At 41.6% G+C, this 16,975-nt stretch overlaps 1 protein-coding gene across 1 annotated transcript in view; it reads right to left on the bottom strand.

Annotated features, from left to right (window-relative positions):
- Positions 1 to 5,739: 5,739 nt before the first annotated feature.
- Positions 5,740 to 16,975, bottom strand: part of cds2 (CDP-diacylglycerol synthase (phosphatidate cytidylyltransferase) 2) — a 40,622-nt gene continuing 29,386 nt past the window's right edge. Inside the window, exons 8-13 of the mRNA XM_060907519.1 lie at positions 14,005 to 14,092; positions 13,842 to 13,910; positions 12,884 to 13,036; positions 11,019 to 11,138; positions 10,716 to 10,819; positions 5,740 to 9,339 (exon numbers count right to left, since the gene is read on the bottom strand). Coding sequence (XP_060763502.1) covers positions 9,207 to 9,339; positions 10,716 to 10,819; positions 11,019 to 11,138; positions 12,884 to 13,036; positions 13,842 to 13,910; positions 14,005 to 14,092 — 667 coding nt within the window. The 3' untranslated portion in view covers positions 5,740 to 9,206. The remainder of the gene's footprint in view (positions 9,340 to 10,715; positions 10,820 to 11,018; positions 11,139 to 12,883; positions 13,037 to 13,841; positions 13,911 to 14,004; positions 14,093 to 16,975) is intronic.

Below are 16,975 nucleotides of genomic sequence, written 5' to 3'. Positions count from 1 at the left end.
TGAAAATATTTTCACTCGTTTGTGATACAGATACATTCACCGCTCAAAGATAAACTTCATAGCTTCAAGCTACCATGTAATATACTCGATTTGTTCTATCCACATTCACTGGATATGAGCAATTGTGCACTATGATTGGCTACTCTACTACTAGGATATCGGCTCATATACCGTGAGTAGAGAAAAACAAAATGGCGGAGCGTGTTGCTGAACCAACCGAGGACGAAATAAAAACTACTCGAAAACAAAACTACAAAAAATAATAAAAAAGCAATAAAATGTGGAATGAAAGTATTTGATGGTAAGAATGTATCTTTTAAAAAAATTTCAAGAATTATTATTATCGCATATAAAGTTTTTATTCATCAAAAATAAAAATGCTCTGTTTCTCAAAATCCAGTGAATGTGGTTAGAATAAAAGTTATTCCACTCAATCTTGGTGCTACGCGCCTCGTCGGCTATCAGCTCATGTACGACTTGATTTTGTGGAATAACTGTGAATTATTACGTGCCTATACAATTATTATAGCTTTACTATCACATCACTATAACACTACTAATACAGTATTACAATACTATCACTGTACCATACGGTTCAAACTCATTAATCAACTGTATGAATATGAAGAAGATGCGTGTGGGTTAAGGGGCTCAAGATATTACAGGCATTTAGCAGACGTTCTTATCCAGAGCGACATACAACACACCCAGAGCAGCCTGGGGTTTGATGCCTTGCTCAAGGGCACTTCAGCCATTCGTGTTGGTCCAGGGAATTGAACTGGTGACCTTTTGGGCCCAAAGCTGCTTCTCTAACCTTTAGGCCATGGCTTCCCTAGATATACAAAGGAGTTTACTTCATGTTACACTCCAGAGATGAGATACGAGGCTTTGTTTCCAACAAATCACTACACCATCACTATACCGTTCATATAATATCACTATAATATGGGTGGCATGGTGGTGTAGTGGTTAGTACTGTCGCCTCACAGCAAGAAGGTCCGGGTTCGAGCCCCGTGGCCGGCGAGGGCCTTTCTGTGCAGACTTTGCATGTTCTCCCCGTGTCCGCGTGGGTTTCCTCCGGGTGCTCCGGTTTCCCCCACAGTCCAAAGACATGCAGGTTAGGTTAACTGGTGACTCTAAATTGAGCGTAGGTGTGAATGTGAGTGTGAATGGTTGTCTGTGTCTATGTGTCAGCCCTGTGATGACCTGGCGACTTGTCCAGGGTGTACCCCGCCTTTCGCCCATAGTCAGCTGGGATAGGCTCCAGCTTGCCTGCGACCCTGTAGAACAGGATAAAGCGGCTACAGATAATGAGATGAGATTACTATAATATTATTACACCGTATCACCCTACATCACTATATCTGCATTACAGCATGACAGGAGCATCACAGCAAGAAGGTTCTGGGTTCGAGCCCAGTGGCCGATGGGGGCCTTTCTGTGTGGAGTTTGCATGTTCTCCTCATGTCTCTGGGTGCTCCAGTTTCCTCCACAGACCTTGAGCGAGGCACCTAACCCCCAACTGCTCCCTGGGCGCTGTAGCATGGCTGCCCACTGTGTGTACGCTCACTGCTCACGTGTGTGTGTGTGTGTGTGTGTTCACTGCTTCAGATGGGTACACTTCACGGCTACACACTGTGCTTGAGTGTGCATGTGACAAATAAAGGCTTCTTCTTCTCATGACCATCTCCTGTATGAGCCTTGTAGCTTCAGCTCAAAACCAAAGAAGCCACCGTCACAAATCGGACTCGATCACACGCGGGGTAAAGTGTGTGCACTTCATCCTGTTGAAACTGCAGAGCCCACTCACTACAAACACAGCATGAGTGGTAAATAGAGGAAATTCAACCGAGTGAGCGTATGAGTGGCGCTCAGTGAGGGAAGTTCCAGAGCAGAGGAGGAAGAAATGCAAACACAAACACACACATCACCAGAACACATTTATCTTTGTTTTATTGGCTGTAATAGAAATGCACAGGATTGGGGAAGAGCACATGTAGGACTGCGTTAAAAAAAAAAAATACAACCAACACAGAGCATAATCATAATAATAATAATCCAACAGAGAGGTATAATCATTCTCACAGATGTAAACCAGTTTTCAGTTAGTGTCCCAGATGACACCCTGTTCACTACATAATCCACCTTAAACCAGCGCCCTACACCATGCACATATTAAACACCACAGCTAGTGCACTGTAGGAGTGAACAGAGTGATGATTGTGTCCCAAATCACACACTATTCCCTACACAGGCCACCTACATGCCACGATGCTTTGCAGGGATTCTGTCCTGTTTATTAAACTTTACTTCCTCTCATCATTTGGTTTGTCCTGTTTGAGGAACCATTAAAGCATCTGCGTGAGGGGAAAAAAAACCCTATGTTCTTAGAAATGTTCTTCTTTGTATAGTTTTGGGTTCTTATGTTCCTGATAGAGTCTGATAAACCTTCAAAGGGACAATCAAAGGATCCTTACAGGTTCAAGAAGGTTCCAAAATGGTAGCCATTTAGAAAGATAGTTCCCTTAACCGACACTGAACTCTTGCGTGCCCCAAACCAGACAACATTCACTATGTAGATCACATACATGGTATGGTGCATTGTGGGTATCCCACCCATCAGGTTATACGAGGTGCTTTCAGACCAAAGGAACTTTTTCATCGTTCTTAGAACTGTTAGAGGAAGTTCTGCCTTTTCTGTGTGTCCACACTGCAGGAACTGAGCACCATCATTGGTCTTAGAAGGCTGTTTCAAGGAACTTTTTTTTTGGTTCCTACTAAAGGGTAGGCTCTCTCTCAGCACAAGAGGAACCATGCGTGATATAAGTGTACAGTGATTAGTCAAACATGAGCCAATGCAGCACTGGTAACCACCATTTAAAAAAATCTGTGTAAAACATTAGCCGTATAAACAACAGCTCACAACGTTAGTGTTTTAAAAAATGAGAAAAAAACAGACACATGGACTGACAGTAAAGTTCAGGCTTTATTGAGTGCGATGGAGGGAATACAACCTGATTTTGACTCGGATAAGAAAAATATAAAAATTGTAATTAAACTAAATGTTCTTGTCCATTTTTTTTAAGCTATGACGTAAGAAAATGTTATAAAACAATAATCCACACTGACATGTTCGGCAAACATATTTTAACCAAATCACTATTTTCCACTACAAAGAATTTACTGTCAGCATGCAACACTTCCTGGTCTCCACACCATTCTACAGCGCAGTGGAACGATCCGTTTCGATAGAAACCTTCAACCGAAACGCAACACACGAAAGTGGGCAAGTTTAAATCCTAATGTTGTTAGTTTGCTGTTTTCAAAGCAAAACAAATTCACTGATGGACGAGACACGCATTAATATGAAAAACAAACTAGTGACGTTGCTATAGCGACCGTCAGCCAGGTCACATCACTTCAGCATTCCGACTGGTGGTGTGAATGGGAACAGATTAAAAAGCCCTTGAAGGTGTGTAGTTCTCAGGGAGATCCCCAGTGGGTGGATCCTCTCAGTAAGTCCCAAGAACTGATTGGTCCGAAAGCACCCAGTGTTTCCATGCAACAAAGGTTCCACAAAGTACCTTATATATTTGGTTTGGCCCCTTAATGGAATCCTTAATGCATATACACTCTTTGACATGTTCTTTCAAAGTTCCTCAAGGGGTTCTTTGCTTCCTAAATTGGTCATAATTTGAATCCTTTTCTCATAGGGATTCAAACAAATCACTGTTGCAAGTTCTGTGTAAAACCTTCAAAAAGATTCCACTAAAGGACAACCAGAGAATCCTTACGGTTCTGGATTGGACTTTTTTTTTCTAATATTGTACAAGTACTACAGAATGAGAAATGGGAAAAAAGTTAGCATCCTATTGACGTATTTGACATGAATGCATGTAAATTCTTACATGCTTAGAAACATCCAAGGTTCTTCATTGGTTCTTTGCTTCTTAAATCTGTTCTAGGACAATCTGTTCCCCACCTGGACAATCAAAAACCCTTAGGAGTTCTAGATTTAACCTCTTTGACCAAGACAATACAAGTACTACAGTTTTAGAGAAAATGGTTCCACCTGGGGCGGCACGGTGGTGTAGTGGTTAGCGCTGTCGCCTCACAGCAAGAAGGTCCTGGGTTCAAGCCCCGGGGCCGGCGAGGGCCTTTCTGTGTGGAGTTTGCATGTTCTCCCCGTGTCCGCGTGGGTTTCCTCCGGGTGCTCCGGTTTCCCCCACAGTCCAAAGACATGCAGGTTAGGTTAACTGGTGACTCTAAATTGAGCGTAGGTGTGAATGTGAGTGTGAATGGTTGTCTGTGTCTATGTGTCAGCCCTGTGATGACCTGGCGACTTGTCCAGGGTGAACCCCGCCTTTCGCCCGTAGTCAGCTGGGATAGGCTCCAGCTTGCCTGCGACCCTGTAGAAGGATAAAGCGGCTAGAGATAATGAGATGAGATGAGATGGTTCCACCTGGCATCCTACAGACTTGTCAATTTGGGAAATTCTTAAAGCATGTGTGTAAATTCCTACACTTTTATAAACATTTTTCAGAGGTTCTTTGTTTCCTAAAAGGATTCTCATTTGAAAGGTCTTCTGATGCAAATGGTTTCCCCACATGAACAACCCACGTAAAGGTTCTAGATTTGACTTATTTTCTTAAGACTGTGCAAGTACAGCATTACACTTTTGTCCTCGTGGCGGAACCCATACAGGGTCTACAACAGGACATCTCCAGGTTTAAGAAGCTTCAGGAACCATCTTCTTGGAAGTGATATACAGGACTCTAGCCAAGGATTCATCAAGCATTTCTCAAGGTGTAGTTTGTTTAGTTTAGAAATAACCAGTGCACTAGGTAGTGAACAGGGTGGATTAAGTAGCTGAATAAAACACCAGCAGAACATAAGGTCGTGCCAAGAGTCAAATCAGTGCAGATCTCATTTCATGTCGCAAACCAACACCAAATGGCACCCGGTTAGTAAATGGAACATTTCTCAAATAGTCACTAGACGATGATTTGAGTGGTTAAAAAATAAAAATAAATAATAATAATAAAGATGGATGTTGTTTATTGTCAAAAAGGACGGAGCTTTAGCGCCCTCTGGTGGCCATCCTGAGCATTAATGATCCAAGCTCGTGTCTTTCCATGGGTAATTTAGAAATAAATCCCAGGATAAAGCGGCTAGAGATAATGAGATGAGATTAAATGTTCATGAAGAAATTTTTAAACCTGAGAAGTCTAAACAATCCCGAGAACAGCCTTGATCCATCACCAACAGATGCCCCCCCACACCTCTTCTATCCATAATTAAGAACAGAACAATCAATTTCTCCCCAAATATACATCTCTATATATCCACTCTGTACTACAGTAGGATTTAAAGTTTCTCTATAAAAACACATTATAGCTTCAGTAGCCTCAATAACCATACAAAAACAGCCTGCAGGGTTACAAAGGTGGCGATGATGTCACAATGAGGTCATGACGACGTGGTTATATAGACATTACTATGTAAATATATTCTACATACAGTGTTTACCAGAGAACTTCCACATGATTGGACCTTTGAATTTGTCTACATGGTGAAAAAAAAAGTGTCACATTTGTCCTTTAAATTAGTAAATAATGATGGAACATTGTTGTTACTGTACACAGAGGTTACGTCGCTGGTTCTCTAAACATTTTTACTGGTAATTTATTATTAAACGGAATTTACTGTGATTCAAGAAACCAAAACTCGAATGCAGCGTTTCACTGGAAATGTCAGTAGCTGGAGGTTTTATTTGGTGCTTGGCAGTGCATTGTGGGTACAAGCAGGACAAAATTGAGAGAAATGATTTCTTCGATTACATCTAAGTCCTCGGATCAGCTTCACGAAGAAGTGGAACAGTTAAAAATGTGTAACAAACTCATAAGCAGTTGTTTATTAAAGCTGGAACGTAAAAGAGCTGAACTTTCGTCCAATTCTGTTCAATGGTCCAGAATTCAACTCAAAATGAACAAAGAAAAAAAATATTCTATATAAAAATATATAAATAAGCTGGGCGGCAGTAGGTATAGTAACCTGACAGGATAAATATTTTAGCCAATCATATTCAACAATCATGATAAACATCTCAGCTAATCATGTATCACGATGAACAAAGAATTTCTTTTCTTCTTTATTACGCTTTTTAATAATAAGTTTAAAAAAAAAAAAAGACCAACGGCATTCCATGTTGAGAAAAGCAACGTTGCCAGTGTAAACTTCCACGCCAAAGATTTCAGCCAATCACCTTCAGTGTTCAGGACAGGACTTCCCTCAATCAATCAGGAATCCTTCGGTTCATGCTCCACATTCGTGATGAAGCACGTCACCGATGGCATTCCATCATTTCAATAAAGAATTTATCAAATAATATTCTGGAATCATTTCACAGAATTTCAAATCATGTTCCGCATGTACAACAAATACCTTCCGATCACATTGTGTTCACGATCCAACAATTTCACCAATCGTATTTGGTGTTCAACACTCGTATGCATTTTTAAAAAAAATTTAATAAAATCATGTTACGCAATCGTAATAAACAACTTCGCATTCTGAAATTGACGTGCTGGCGAATTATTTTTTTTCACAACAATTCAGCCAATTACGTTTAGCCAAGAACATGAATATGAACACATTGCAGGCGTTCTACAACTGCGACTTCACATTCCACGATCATGATAATTTGGTTAATCAAGGATTTTAATCCCATCAGGTTACGTTTATGGCACGGAGCTCAGCCAATCAGGTTAGAGAACTGTGCATGTTAATGAGCGTAACGTTCACTGAAGTTCCTCACAGTCATTCGAACGGAAATATGCTCCGTGTTGAAAATGTAACAGGACTGAAACTGAGACAGGACAGAAATGTTGGACGTTGTGGATGGCAGCAAAGACACGTGAAGAAAACGATAATGTGATGTGTTATTGCACCGCTGACCTGAACTGCAGCTTTTTTCCTACTGGAAAATACAAACAGTGTTTACGTGGATCACTGATACAACACACAAACACAGGATCATGTGACCTACTCAACCGTGTCACATGATAAAATGCGACACATAGAAGAGCAAAAAAAAAAAAAAACCCCACCCCCACGCAGACATTCAGTTTCCTGGCAAACTCAGTGATTATCAGAGCGCTAAGCTACACACTGAACACGTCCAGATGAAGATCACAGCACACAAACAGTGCATCTAATACTTAAAATATCTCAAAACTCAACAAAAATTACAAAAAATACAAATAACACATCTACAGATTTACACTGAGGTCACTTGATATTCATTTCCCAGGATATAATAAATAGAGAGACGCATTTGGTGTCTGAAGTTTGACTTGTGAGCTTCGTACAAGAGAAAGAACCTGTTAGAGAAGATTCTGGACGTCAGTTAATCTGTAAAAACGCTCAAAACCAACCTGTAGTTTGGAACGCTATTCTGCGTCAGGAGGCGTGGCCTAAAGATTAAATGCCGTTACTAATCCAAACTTATTTTGCTGATATAGTGAGCGTGTGTTTCGTCTTGAAAAGCAGGTAATTGTTGATGTGATGAAGGAGAAACGCGTTTATGTAACATTTATGGAAGGAGTCTCCAGTTCCAGAGTCAGTACTTTGTAACAGTCAGAGTTAAAGCCGGAACATTTCGGTTTTCTGACACGAGAGGAGAAGTTTATGCTTCTTTATAGTTTCTCAGTAATATGACAAAAACTACGCATGAGAAAAAAATTCTTATTAATTTCAAGAGAGAGGGAAAAAAAGAGAGGCTGGTGAGGGAATGAGCATTTATAGCTGCTATAACGTGAGTCATGGGGAGTTTCACGGACAGATGGGGGGTTTTTTTTGGTACTATATGTGTCTTATCTTCTAGTCTTATACTTTCAAACTTTCGTGGTTTCTATATTTGAGTATTTTTTCATGGATATTTGATTTGTGATCATTTATGAGAGGGATGGGGGAGGGAGTCTCACCGTTTCGTTGGAGTTTTGTCGGAGCGTTTGGACTCTTTCTCTCACCGCTCTTATTTTCTTTGATAATGTTTTTATGTAAATGAGTTTTTATTAACATTAGACTTATTTATTATTATTTCACATATATTACTGTAAGGGCATTGAGATTGTTATGGAATGCACACAGAAATAAATTATTATTATTATTATTGAAACATAAAATGGATAAACGTACAACATGTCCTTCGGGAATAAATTAAAAATCAATCAATCATTCATTCTGATCATCAAGCTGCTGTCGAATAAGAGGAATAAATCACTCCAGCTTGTGCTGTTATTGGAAAATAATCCCACTATCCAGTGGTGTATTAGTTTCCTGTAACTGCGCCCCCTGTCCTGTTTTACTCCTAAACTTATTGCTCATTCGCTGCACAAACGCCAGACACCAAACACATCTCGACTTGTCTACTATCTGAAAAAAGTTTTTGTTCCTTTAAATCTTTATCATTTAAAAAAATTCCTCATTATCTGATAAACGTCTTTATGCAAAAAAAAATAAAAAAACCTCAGAAACCAAACCTGCGTCTTTTCGCGTGGACATGATCATGAGCGTAAAACTACACGTGAGGTCGAGTGAATAGTGCGGTGAGCAGAGCAGTGCATTAAAAACAAAATATAATACAACATCTGCACCCTAATTAGAATCAGAATCATTGTTGTATAATAGAATGTATAATATATACGGTAAAATATTCACAATACAGGTAGCAGATACACTTTACGTGTGTGTGTGTGTGTGTGTGTGTGTGTGTGTGTGTGTGTGTGTGTGTGTGTGAGAGAGAGAGAGAGAGAGAGAGAGAGAGAGAGAGAGACTCACAATGGAAAAAATATAGGACGTGTGATTCTGTGTATAATATTCACCTTATCTAGTAAAAAACAAAGGACAGACAGTTTATCACTTGCAAAAAAAATAATAGTAAACACTAATTAAACACTAGCGCGCACACACAAACACACTCTTTCTTAGTGTGCACACACGCGTGCACACACACGCAACGCACACAGGAAATGGAATGACCCAAGGCTTTAGCTTTTTTCCTTTTTCCTGATCTGGATCTTCGTCTCTCCCACCTCCACTCGCCTCCTGCTGCAGGCTGACCCCGTGACCCTCCTGCCCTCTCTCTCTCTCTCTCTCTCTCTCTCTGGCTCTCAGGCGGTGTCCGTTCCAGTGCCAGTCGGGGTTTAGGCTGCCTCCCCCGGCGCTGGGAGCAGGCCTCTCTCACTGAGGTGGGCCTTCAGAGAGTTGTAGATGTACAGCTGCTGGTCCGGTCTCAGTGCGAGCAGCTGCTGGATCACTTTAGTCGGGTTCGGACCCCTGCAGAGAGACGGAGAGGAAAACGTTACGCGGCTCATACGGTGAACTACAAGCCTCGTAAATTTAATATCAGAGCCTACATCCATTATTTATTTAGAGCTTAATGTTAAAATTGATCAGTGCATAGATATGGCAGCAAATAAAAAAAGATAAAGGATAAAGGAGGGAAATTAAAAAAAACAGAAAAATGAATGAAAGAACACAAGGGGCAGAAAAAGACACAACTAAGAAGAAAAGAAAAAAGAGAAATAAAAATAACCAGAAAAATAAAAGATAAATAGAAACAGAGAAAGAGACTAATTAGATGGACAACTGGTGGATAAAAGAAAGAAAGAAAGAAAGAAAGAAAGAAAGAAAGAAAGAAAGAAAGAAAGAAAGAAAGAAAGAAAGAAAGAAAGAAAGAAAGAAAGAAAATGGAAAACAAACTGAAAGGTACAACAGTAAATTAAAAAGAAAAAAGATAAAGGGGGAAAGTAAAACAAAAATCAGAAATGTGAAAGAAAGAAAAAACAAGTAAATGGAAAACTAAAAAAGTAAAGAACAAAAATTAAAGAGTAATAAAGAGAGAGATTGTAATTACATGGGACAACTGGTGAAAGAAAGAAAGAAAGAAAGAAAGAAAGAAAGAAAGAAAGAAAGAAAGAAAGAAAGAAAGAAAGAAAGAAAGAAAGAAACTCAAAGAAAAAACTAAAGTGAAATAAAAAGTAAATGGAAAACAAAATAAGAAAAAACAAAAGTAAAAAGAACAAATAAAGAGCAACAGAAAGAAAGATCATAATTAGATGGGACAACTGGTGGATAAAAGAAAGAAAAACTAAAAAAAGACAGAAAATGAAAAAGAAAAAAACTAAAAGGAATAAAGTTTAAAAAAAACAAAAAAACAAAGAAAACCCAAACCAGAAAATGTAAAGAAAAGATAAAAAGAAAAAGACAATGAGGAAAATCCCCAGAAACATAAAGAAGAGAAAGACGTATGGTGGGATTAGAAGGGACAAAATGTTGTATAAAAGAAAGAACAAATGGAATGGATGGAAAAGAAACAAAGAGAAAAGACAAAATCGAGAAAAACAGAAAAGTAAAGTAAAAAGAAAAGGAAATTAAGAACAGAGTATGTAAATGGAAAAGAACTAAAGTGAGACAGGAAAGAAATGTTTGCGTCACTAATTTATTCACAGCTTAACATTAAAATCGATCACTACGTTTATAATTTAGAGAGTTTCTGATAAACTGTTCCTGCTTTCTTATTTTACAGTTAAACTATAAAACACTTCTGTAGTTTTTCGTCCCAAAATATTCCGGCGTCTGTTTGAGCAGAATGACGTGCTGCTCATGGTCCTAATGCCCAACCCCCCATGCTACAGGACTGAACGGCAGACCTGATGAAGCTGGCGATGTAAACGTTGACGAAGGTGGCCATGAGGTACTGACAGTCGAAGCGGTCCATAATTCCTCCATGACCCGGAATGGTGTTGGCGAAATCCTGCAGGAGAGCAGAGCAGAGCAGAGCAGAGATCACTCAGGAAGCGAAACCTGTGCTTGGTTCATATTAAACCCTCAAGCAGGAGGTCACATGACAACAGCTGATTTTGAACGAATGATCGCCAATGAAAAACCACAAAGGGTTTAGATCAGATGTATACGTCTGAAATAAAGAGCATGTGAACAGGCTTATCGTGAACCTTGATCTTGAAGGCCCTCTTGAACCCGCTGGCGAAGAATCCTCCGAACGGACCCATGATGGAGGCGAAGCTGGACAGAGCGATGCTGTGGATCTGGAATGGGTAAAGCTTCACCGTGGTCTGGAACAGACAGAGAACACACACACACCCCTGCATCAGACTTATGAAAACATTTTCATGAGTCACTGGAGGAAGCGTGTGGTGGTTGGAGCAAGAAGTGATGTTCACACTTTACTGCATAATTTAAAAAAAAAAAAAAAAAGGAAAAGAAATGAAAGAAAATCGACAGGTCAAGTATATAACACTGTTATCCAGTCAGGATTGTGTTCCTGCCCCCAATACCACTGTGACCAATCAGAACAGTTCCTACACAGAATAACACTAGACCAAATTTTACAATAATAATAATAATAATAATAATAATATGGCTGTTTCTGTAAAGATTCACAGTTTGTATTTGTTAACATTCAAATATTTACAGTGTTCTGATGTGTGGATCTGGATGAATGAATGATTATTTGGACGGATTTTTGGACAGACGGATATTTGAATGGACAAATAGAGAGATATTTAGAGGGACAGATATTTGGATGGATGGACAGAAAAATATTTGGATGGATATTCAGACGGATGGATGGAGAGATATTTAGAGAGACGGATATTTAGATGGAGAGATTTGCTGGAGAGATATATGGATGGATGGATGGATGGATGAATGGATGGGGAGATATGTTTGATGGAGAGATGTCTGGATGGATGGACAGTTAGAATGAATAAATACTCAATCATATGTAGTGCACCATCAAGAACAACCACTGTTTTCTATTGCAAATGCTCAAGTTCAAAAGTGTGTGTGTGTGTGTGTGTGTGTGTGTGTGTGTGTGTGTGTGTGTGTGTGTGTGTTACTTTCAGTCTCGCCTGACACAGCACTGGACTGGGCTACGCTTACAGGGGAAGCTGGCTTGTTTGTCTTGTGCTGATCATAGCGTCTCGCACTCTGCACTGAAAAACACAGTCTTGCACGAAGACATCCTGAAGTTCACATTAAAAGCCCGTCTTCAGGTTCTGCCTACCAAAGCCAACCTGTCAGCCTGGTACCCTTCCACACATGAACCATCCTGCCTGCTTCACAGCAGCCGGGAGAGACACACAACAGCGCACATTATGAACAGATGTCTCGCGTACAAAGGACTTTACATCGCGCGTCATGACCGCATTGTCGCGCCCATTCTCGGAGAGCTTTGTACCATCGACAAATATACAAAATTTCACAACAACGCAACTGTTAAAAAGGACTGGTTTTCCGGTTCGCATGAGAATAGTGCAATGCTAGACTGTGCCATAAGTAACTCAGCTAACACTCCAGATATAGTGCAAATTAATGAGTCAAACAAAAGAGTCGCTATCCTAGAAATCGGCTGCTCCTTTGACGCATATATGGACACGTGCTACACATCAAAACTGCTAAAATACCAGCCTTTGTGTAATGCTCTAAACAACTGTGGCTATAAATGTAATGTTCTAATCTTTGGTAGTTTGGGACATGTTCATAAATTGTGTGTTCGGGGGCTACAGATTTGCGGATTTACTAAAAGAAAAGCTGAACAATTCGTAAAGTTTTGCTCTGCATCAGCCACAGCTGGTACTGTAGTTATTTTATCTGGAAACGGAGATGCCACCTTTGTCTTTGATGTGAATATTACGACTGATGCCATGCTGCTGAAAGAAACTCTTTTAAAGCAATATTTGGATTCTGATATGATATGTATCTTACTTTCTAATCCAAATAAACAATTAATGTGTGTGTGTGTGTGTGTGTGTGTGTGTGTGTGTGTGTGTGTGTGTGTGTGGTTTTTTTTTTTTACCCAGCCAGTGATGGACTGTAGGACGGAGGGCAGTGTGTAATCCTGTAGCTGGAAAAGCTCCGAGGGCTCACAGTCCACCGTGAAACTGTTCGAGTCGTTATTAAACTCCACTGGACACACGAAGTAACGATAACCTGCCATCACATAGGACAACTACAGACAGACAGACAGGGGGAGAGAGAGAGAGAGACAGACAGACAGACGGGGAAGAGAGAGGGGGAGGGAGAGAGAGTGAGAGAGAAACAGGGAAAGACAGAGGGGAGAGAGAGATGGAGAGGGAAAGACAGAGGGAGCAATAGAGAGGGAGAGAGACAGAGACAAAGACAGAGGGAAAGAGAGAGAGAGAGAGAGAGACAGACACAGAGAGGGAGGGAGAGAGAGACCCAAACACAGAGAGAGAGAGAGAGAGAGAGAGAGAGAGAGAGAGAGAAACACAAACACGGAGAGAGACAAAGAGAGACACCGAGAGAGAGAGAGAGAAAGAAAAAGATTTTCTTGTGAGGTACTGGATTATTAAACAAGGAAATTCAATAAATCAATGGATAAAATTAAAATTAAAAGAGCAAAAACATCAAAAGGCAAATAAATGGAAAGAAAACTAAGATAAAATAAAGGACAAGAAGATAAAATAAGAAAATTGGGGAAAGAAACAAAAGGAAAAAAATACAGGAAAAAAAGGTAAGGGGAAAATGAAAACTGACAAATAAATAAAGGAAAAAAGAGGAAATGGTAAAGATTATAAACTAAAGATCTGGTATTCAGAGTTGCAGTGGAGCTCGGAGCATAGCGCGTGCGTGTGTGCGTGCGGTACAGATATAGCTGTGTAAATCACGCTGTGATAAGCAGCGAGAGGAAATTCTTATAGATCATTAAATGTACATCACACTGATCCTCACACACGCTACTCCTCTGAAACTCCGCCGTAACGATGACACACTGCGGAGGGACGGATACTCACCAGGATCCCGAACACAATGGTGGAGAAAAATCCCCCAATAAATCCTTCCCACGTCTTCTTAGGAGACAGCTGAGGAGGGAGAAGATGGAGGTTTGAGGAACATCATCATCACTCAAAACTACTGTAGTCTTTAACGAAGAGCGGTGTGTATGGAAGAGCTCACCTTGATGAGAGGCGTTCGGCCGAAGAAGAACCCAAACATGTAGGCCATGATGTCATTACAGATCACACAGGAGATGGGGACGATAAACCTGCAGGTACCAAACACACCTGTCTCAACTTACAGCCTCGTTCACAACAAAACACCACAAAACATTGTGCGAGTGTGACGAGAAGTGTTGCATTAGTGTCATTGTTGCTGTTGTTTAGGTTTTTGTACAAAAAATAAATACACAATCTGTGACGGCCATGAGCTTTTGAGTAATGATTGTTTTTTTTCTGTTTAGTGCGTCTCCCCAATCTGTCTTGAAGCGCAGGTGTGTGCAAGGGGCGGGCCGCTTCTAATGGACTATGGCTTCCACCGGCGCGCAGGCGGAGCCTCTCCTTCAAAACGAGCGTCACCCGCGACCGAGGGGGGCTTTTTTTTTTTTCCTTCTCACCCGCACTCTACAGACACACAGCACTTTCCACTCCACTCCTGCATTTGCACACACTACTGATAGCCTACCATCCCTCCTTACACTATTGACTTTAATCGCAATTTTTGTTGAAACTGAGATTTTGGGACTTTTAAAAAATAAATAATACGTTGGATTTTTCCTTGCAAACGTCGTGTCGTCTCCCCCATTCTTTTTGGTATTGTGGTGACTCCCCTAGGTCACAACAATATGGGGGCTCGTCTAATTTCTTTTTTTTTGCTGAATTTTTCCCTCTCGCTCCTCCGCTTTGGGTTTGCCACGAGAATATCTGTGTTTGTTTGCACTTCCGACATTTGTTTCGTCCCACTTCACTTCTTTTGTGGGGGGCGGCGTGCGTGCATTTGCCTATTTTCACTTTTACCTTTCGGTAATTGTTTGATAGTCGCCTAGGTGGCATTTGTAATCGTTGGGGTATTCCCCACTCGCGTGTTGGCTATTAAGATAACCCGGTACTGCTGCTCTTTTGGTAGTCTCACCACAGCGTACCTTCCCTGATAGGCTGAGGGTGTGCTCTTGGGCGCACCATTTCTTTTTTTAGTTTGTTTTTTTCACGGTGAAGGTGGGTAGTAGCAGTTGTCTCGGGTGCACCTCCGGGGTGCGCACCTCACGTGTCCACTGGTTTTGTGTGCTTAAAATCCCCCCATCGGTAACCGCAGAAGACCTAGGGTCTACTTAGTTTAGTTTTGAAAGTGTTTTAGTTGGGTAGATGGGGATGTAAGCGTGAGACTGCTGATAACAGTTGTGTGGTTATTTGGTTTTGGATTTTCAGTACGCCTTGAATAAAGCAGGCTGTTTTTTTTTTTTTTTGGATATGTCGATCGTTGACGATTTCGTTGCCACTCCCTCTGTGGAGACGTTTAATTTATTAACTAAAATCCAGCTCTTGGACATTGCCGAGCGTTATAAGGTTCCTCTAACTAGTGAAGACAAACGTTCCAAGTCGCTCATGCAACTAGTTGTTAAAGCGGCGTTGATTAAAGCGCAGGTGCTGCCCGAGGAGGAGGCGACTCCTCCCTCTCCGGCAGCGGCGGCTGAAGTGACATACGAACAGCAAAAAGAGCTCCTTAGGCTTCAAATGGAGAAAAGTAGACTGGAGTATGATAAAGAAATAGAAAAACGACGCCTCGACCAGGAAGTGGAATTGTCTAAATTGGATGTCGAGCGCCAGCGTTTAGATTTGATTGAGCGTGGCAAAATGCCTGCTGGTACTCCTGGGGAATTTGATGTGGCACGTAGTTTAAAGCTGGTGCCTAAATTTGATGAAGCCAAAGTGGAAACTTTTTTCACTCTGTTTGAGCGTGTCGCCAATGCGCATCACTGGCCCGACGTCGAGCGCACACTGCTACTGCAGTGCACCTTAACTGGCCGCGCCCAGGAGGCCTATTCCGCGCTGGATGGCACCGAAAGCCTGAAATACGACTCTGTTAAACAAGCGGTGCTCAAAGCTTACGAGCTCGTTCCTGAGGCCTATCGCCAAAAGTCCCGTAGCATGCGAAAACGACCTACGCAAACCTATACCGACTTCGCCCGTGAGCTTGCCGTTCAGTTTAATCGTTGGTGTGTAGCGTCTGGCGCTGAAACACAAGCTGGCCTTACAAACCTAATTTTGGTCGAACAGCTAAAAAACACACTACCTGAAGCTATGGCCACTTTCCTTAGTGAACGTGAAGCGATCACACTGACTGCTGTAGCTGCGTTGGCCGATGACTATGCCCTCATTCATAAAAGTAGGTTCTCTGCTCCACCGAGCCGTGACATTTGCTGGTCACGGAACACCCGAACACCCCGCGATGCTGTACTTTCGAATAGGGGCGCTCCTCGCGCTCGTAATCAACCAGATCCAAGCAGCGTTTGTAATTACTGCTTGGGGAAAGGGCACTGGAAGTTTGAATGTCCCGTCTTACGGGGTAAAGAGAAATTTAAAATTCCCGTTAAGGACAATGCCTTGGCTGTGCCAGTTGGTTATCTCGCTTGCGTGGATGAAAGTTTTTCACCCTTTGTGTTTGATGGTTATGTGTCACTGCGTCGTGGCAGCGATAAAATCGCAGTGAAAATCCTGAGGGATACGGGCTCCGTAGAGTCTTTCATTTGTAGGTCCGCCTTGCCCTTTTCAACGTCTTCTGATACCGGCCAGTGTGTTTTTGTTCGTGGCATTAATTTGAATGTCCTGACCGTGCCCTTACACAGCGTGTACCTAGAGTCCGTTTTAGTCAGTGGAGATGTTTCACTCGGTGTGCGCCCTATGCTCCCTGTCCGTGGGGTTTCTGTTATTCTTGGGAATGGGTTAGCTGGGGCTTGTGTATGGGCAAATGGGGTGATTGAATGTGGGGGCATCCAAAATTCAAGTAGTGCTCTCCCAGACCGTGAAGTTGCGCCTGTGTCCGTGGTAACGCGCTCGTCCAGTAAAAGGACATCTGCGCTGGAGAACGATGATGCTCATTCTTTAACTGGTTTGCCGGCCTCGATCTCTTGCCAGCAGGTGATTGACGCGCAGCG

This window comes from Neoarius graeffei, chromosome 24 (assembly GCF_027579695.1).
Source record: "Neoarius graeffei isolate fNeoGra1 chromosome 24, fNeoGra1.pri, whole genome shotgun sequence".
NCBI lineage: Eukaryota > Metazoa > Chordata > Actinopteri > Siluriformes > Ariidae > Neoarius > Neoarius graeffei.
The sequence above is the reverse complement of the archived record's forward strand: the minus strand, read 5'-3'. Positions and strand labels throughout refer to the sequence as shown.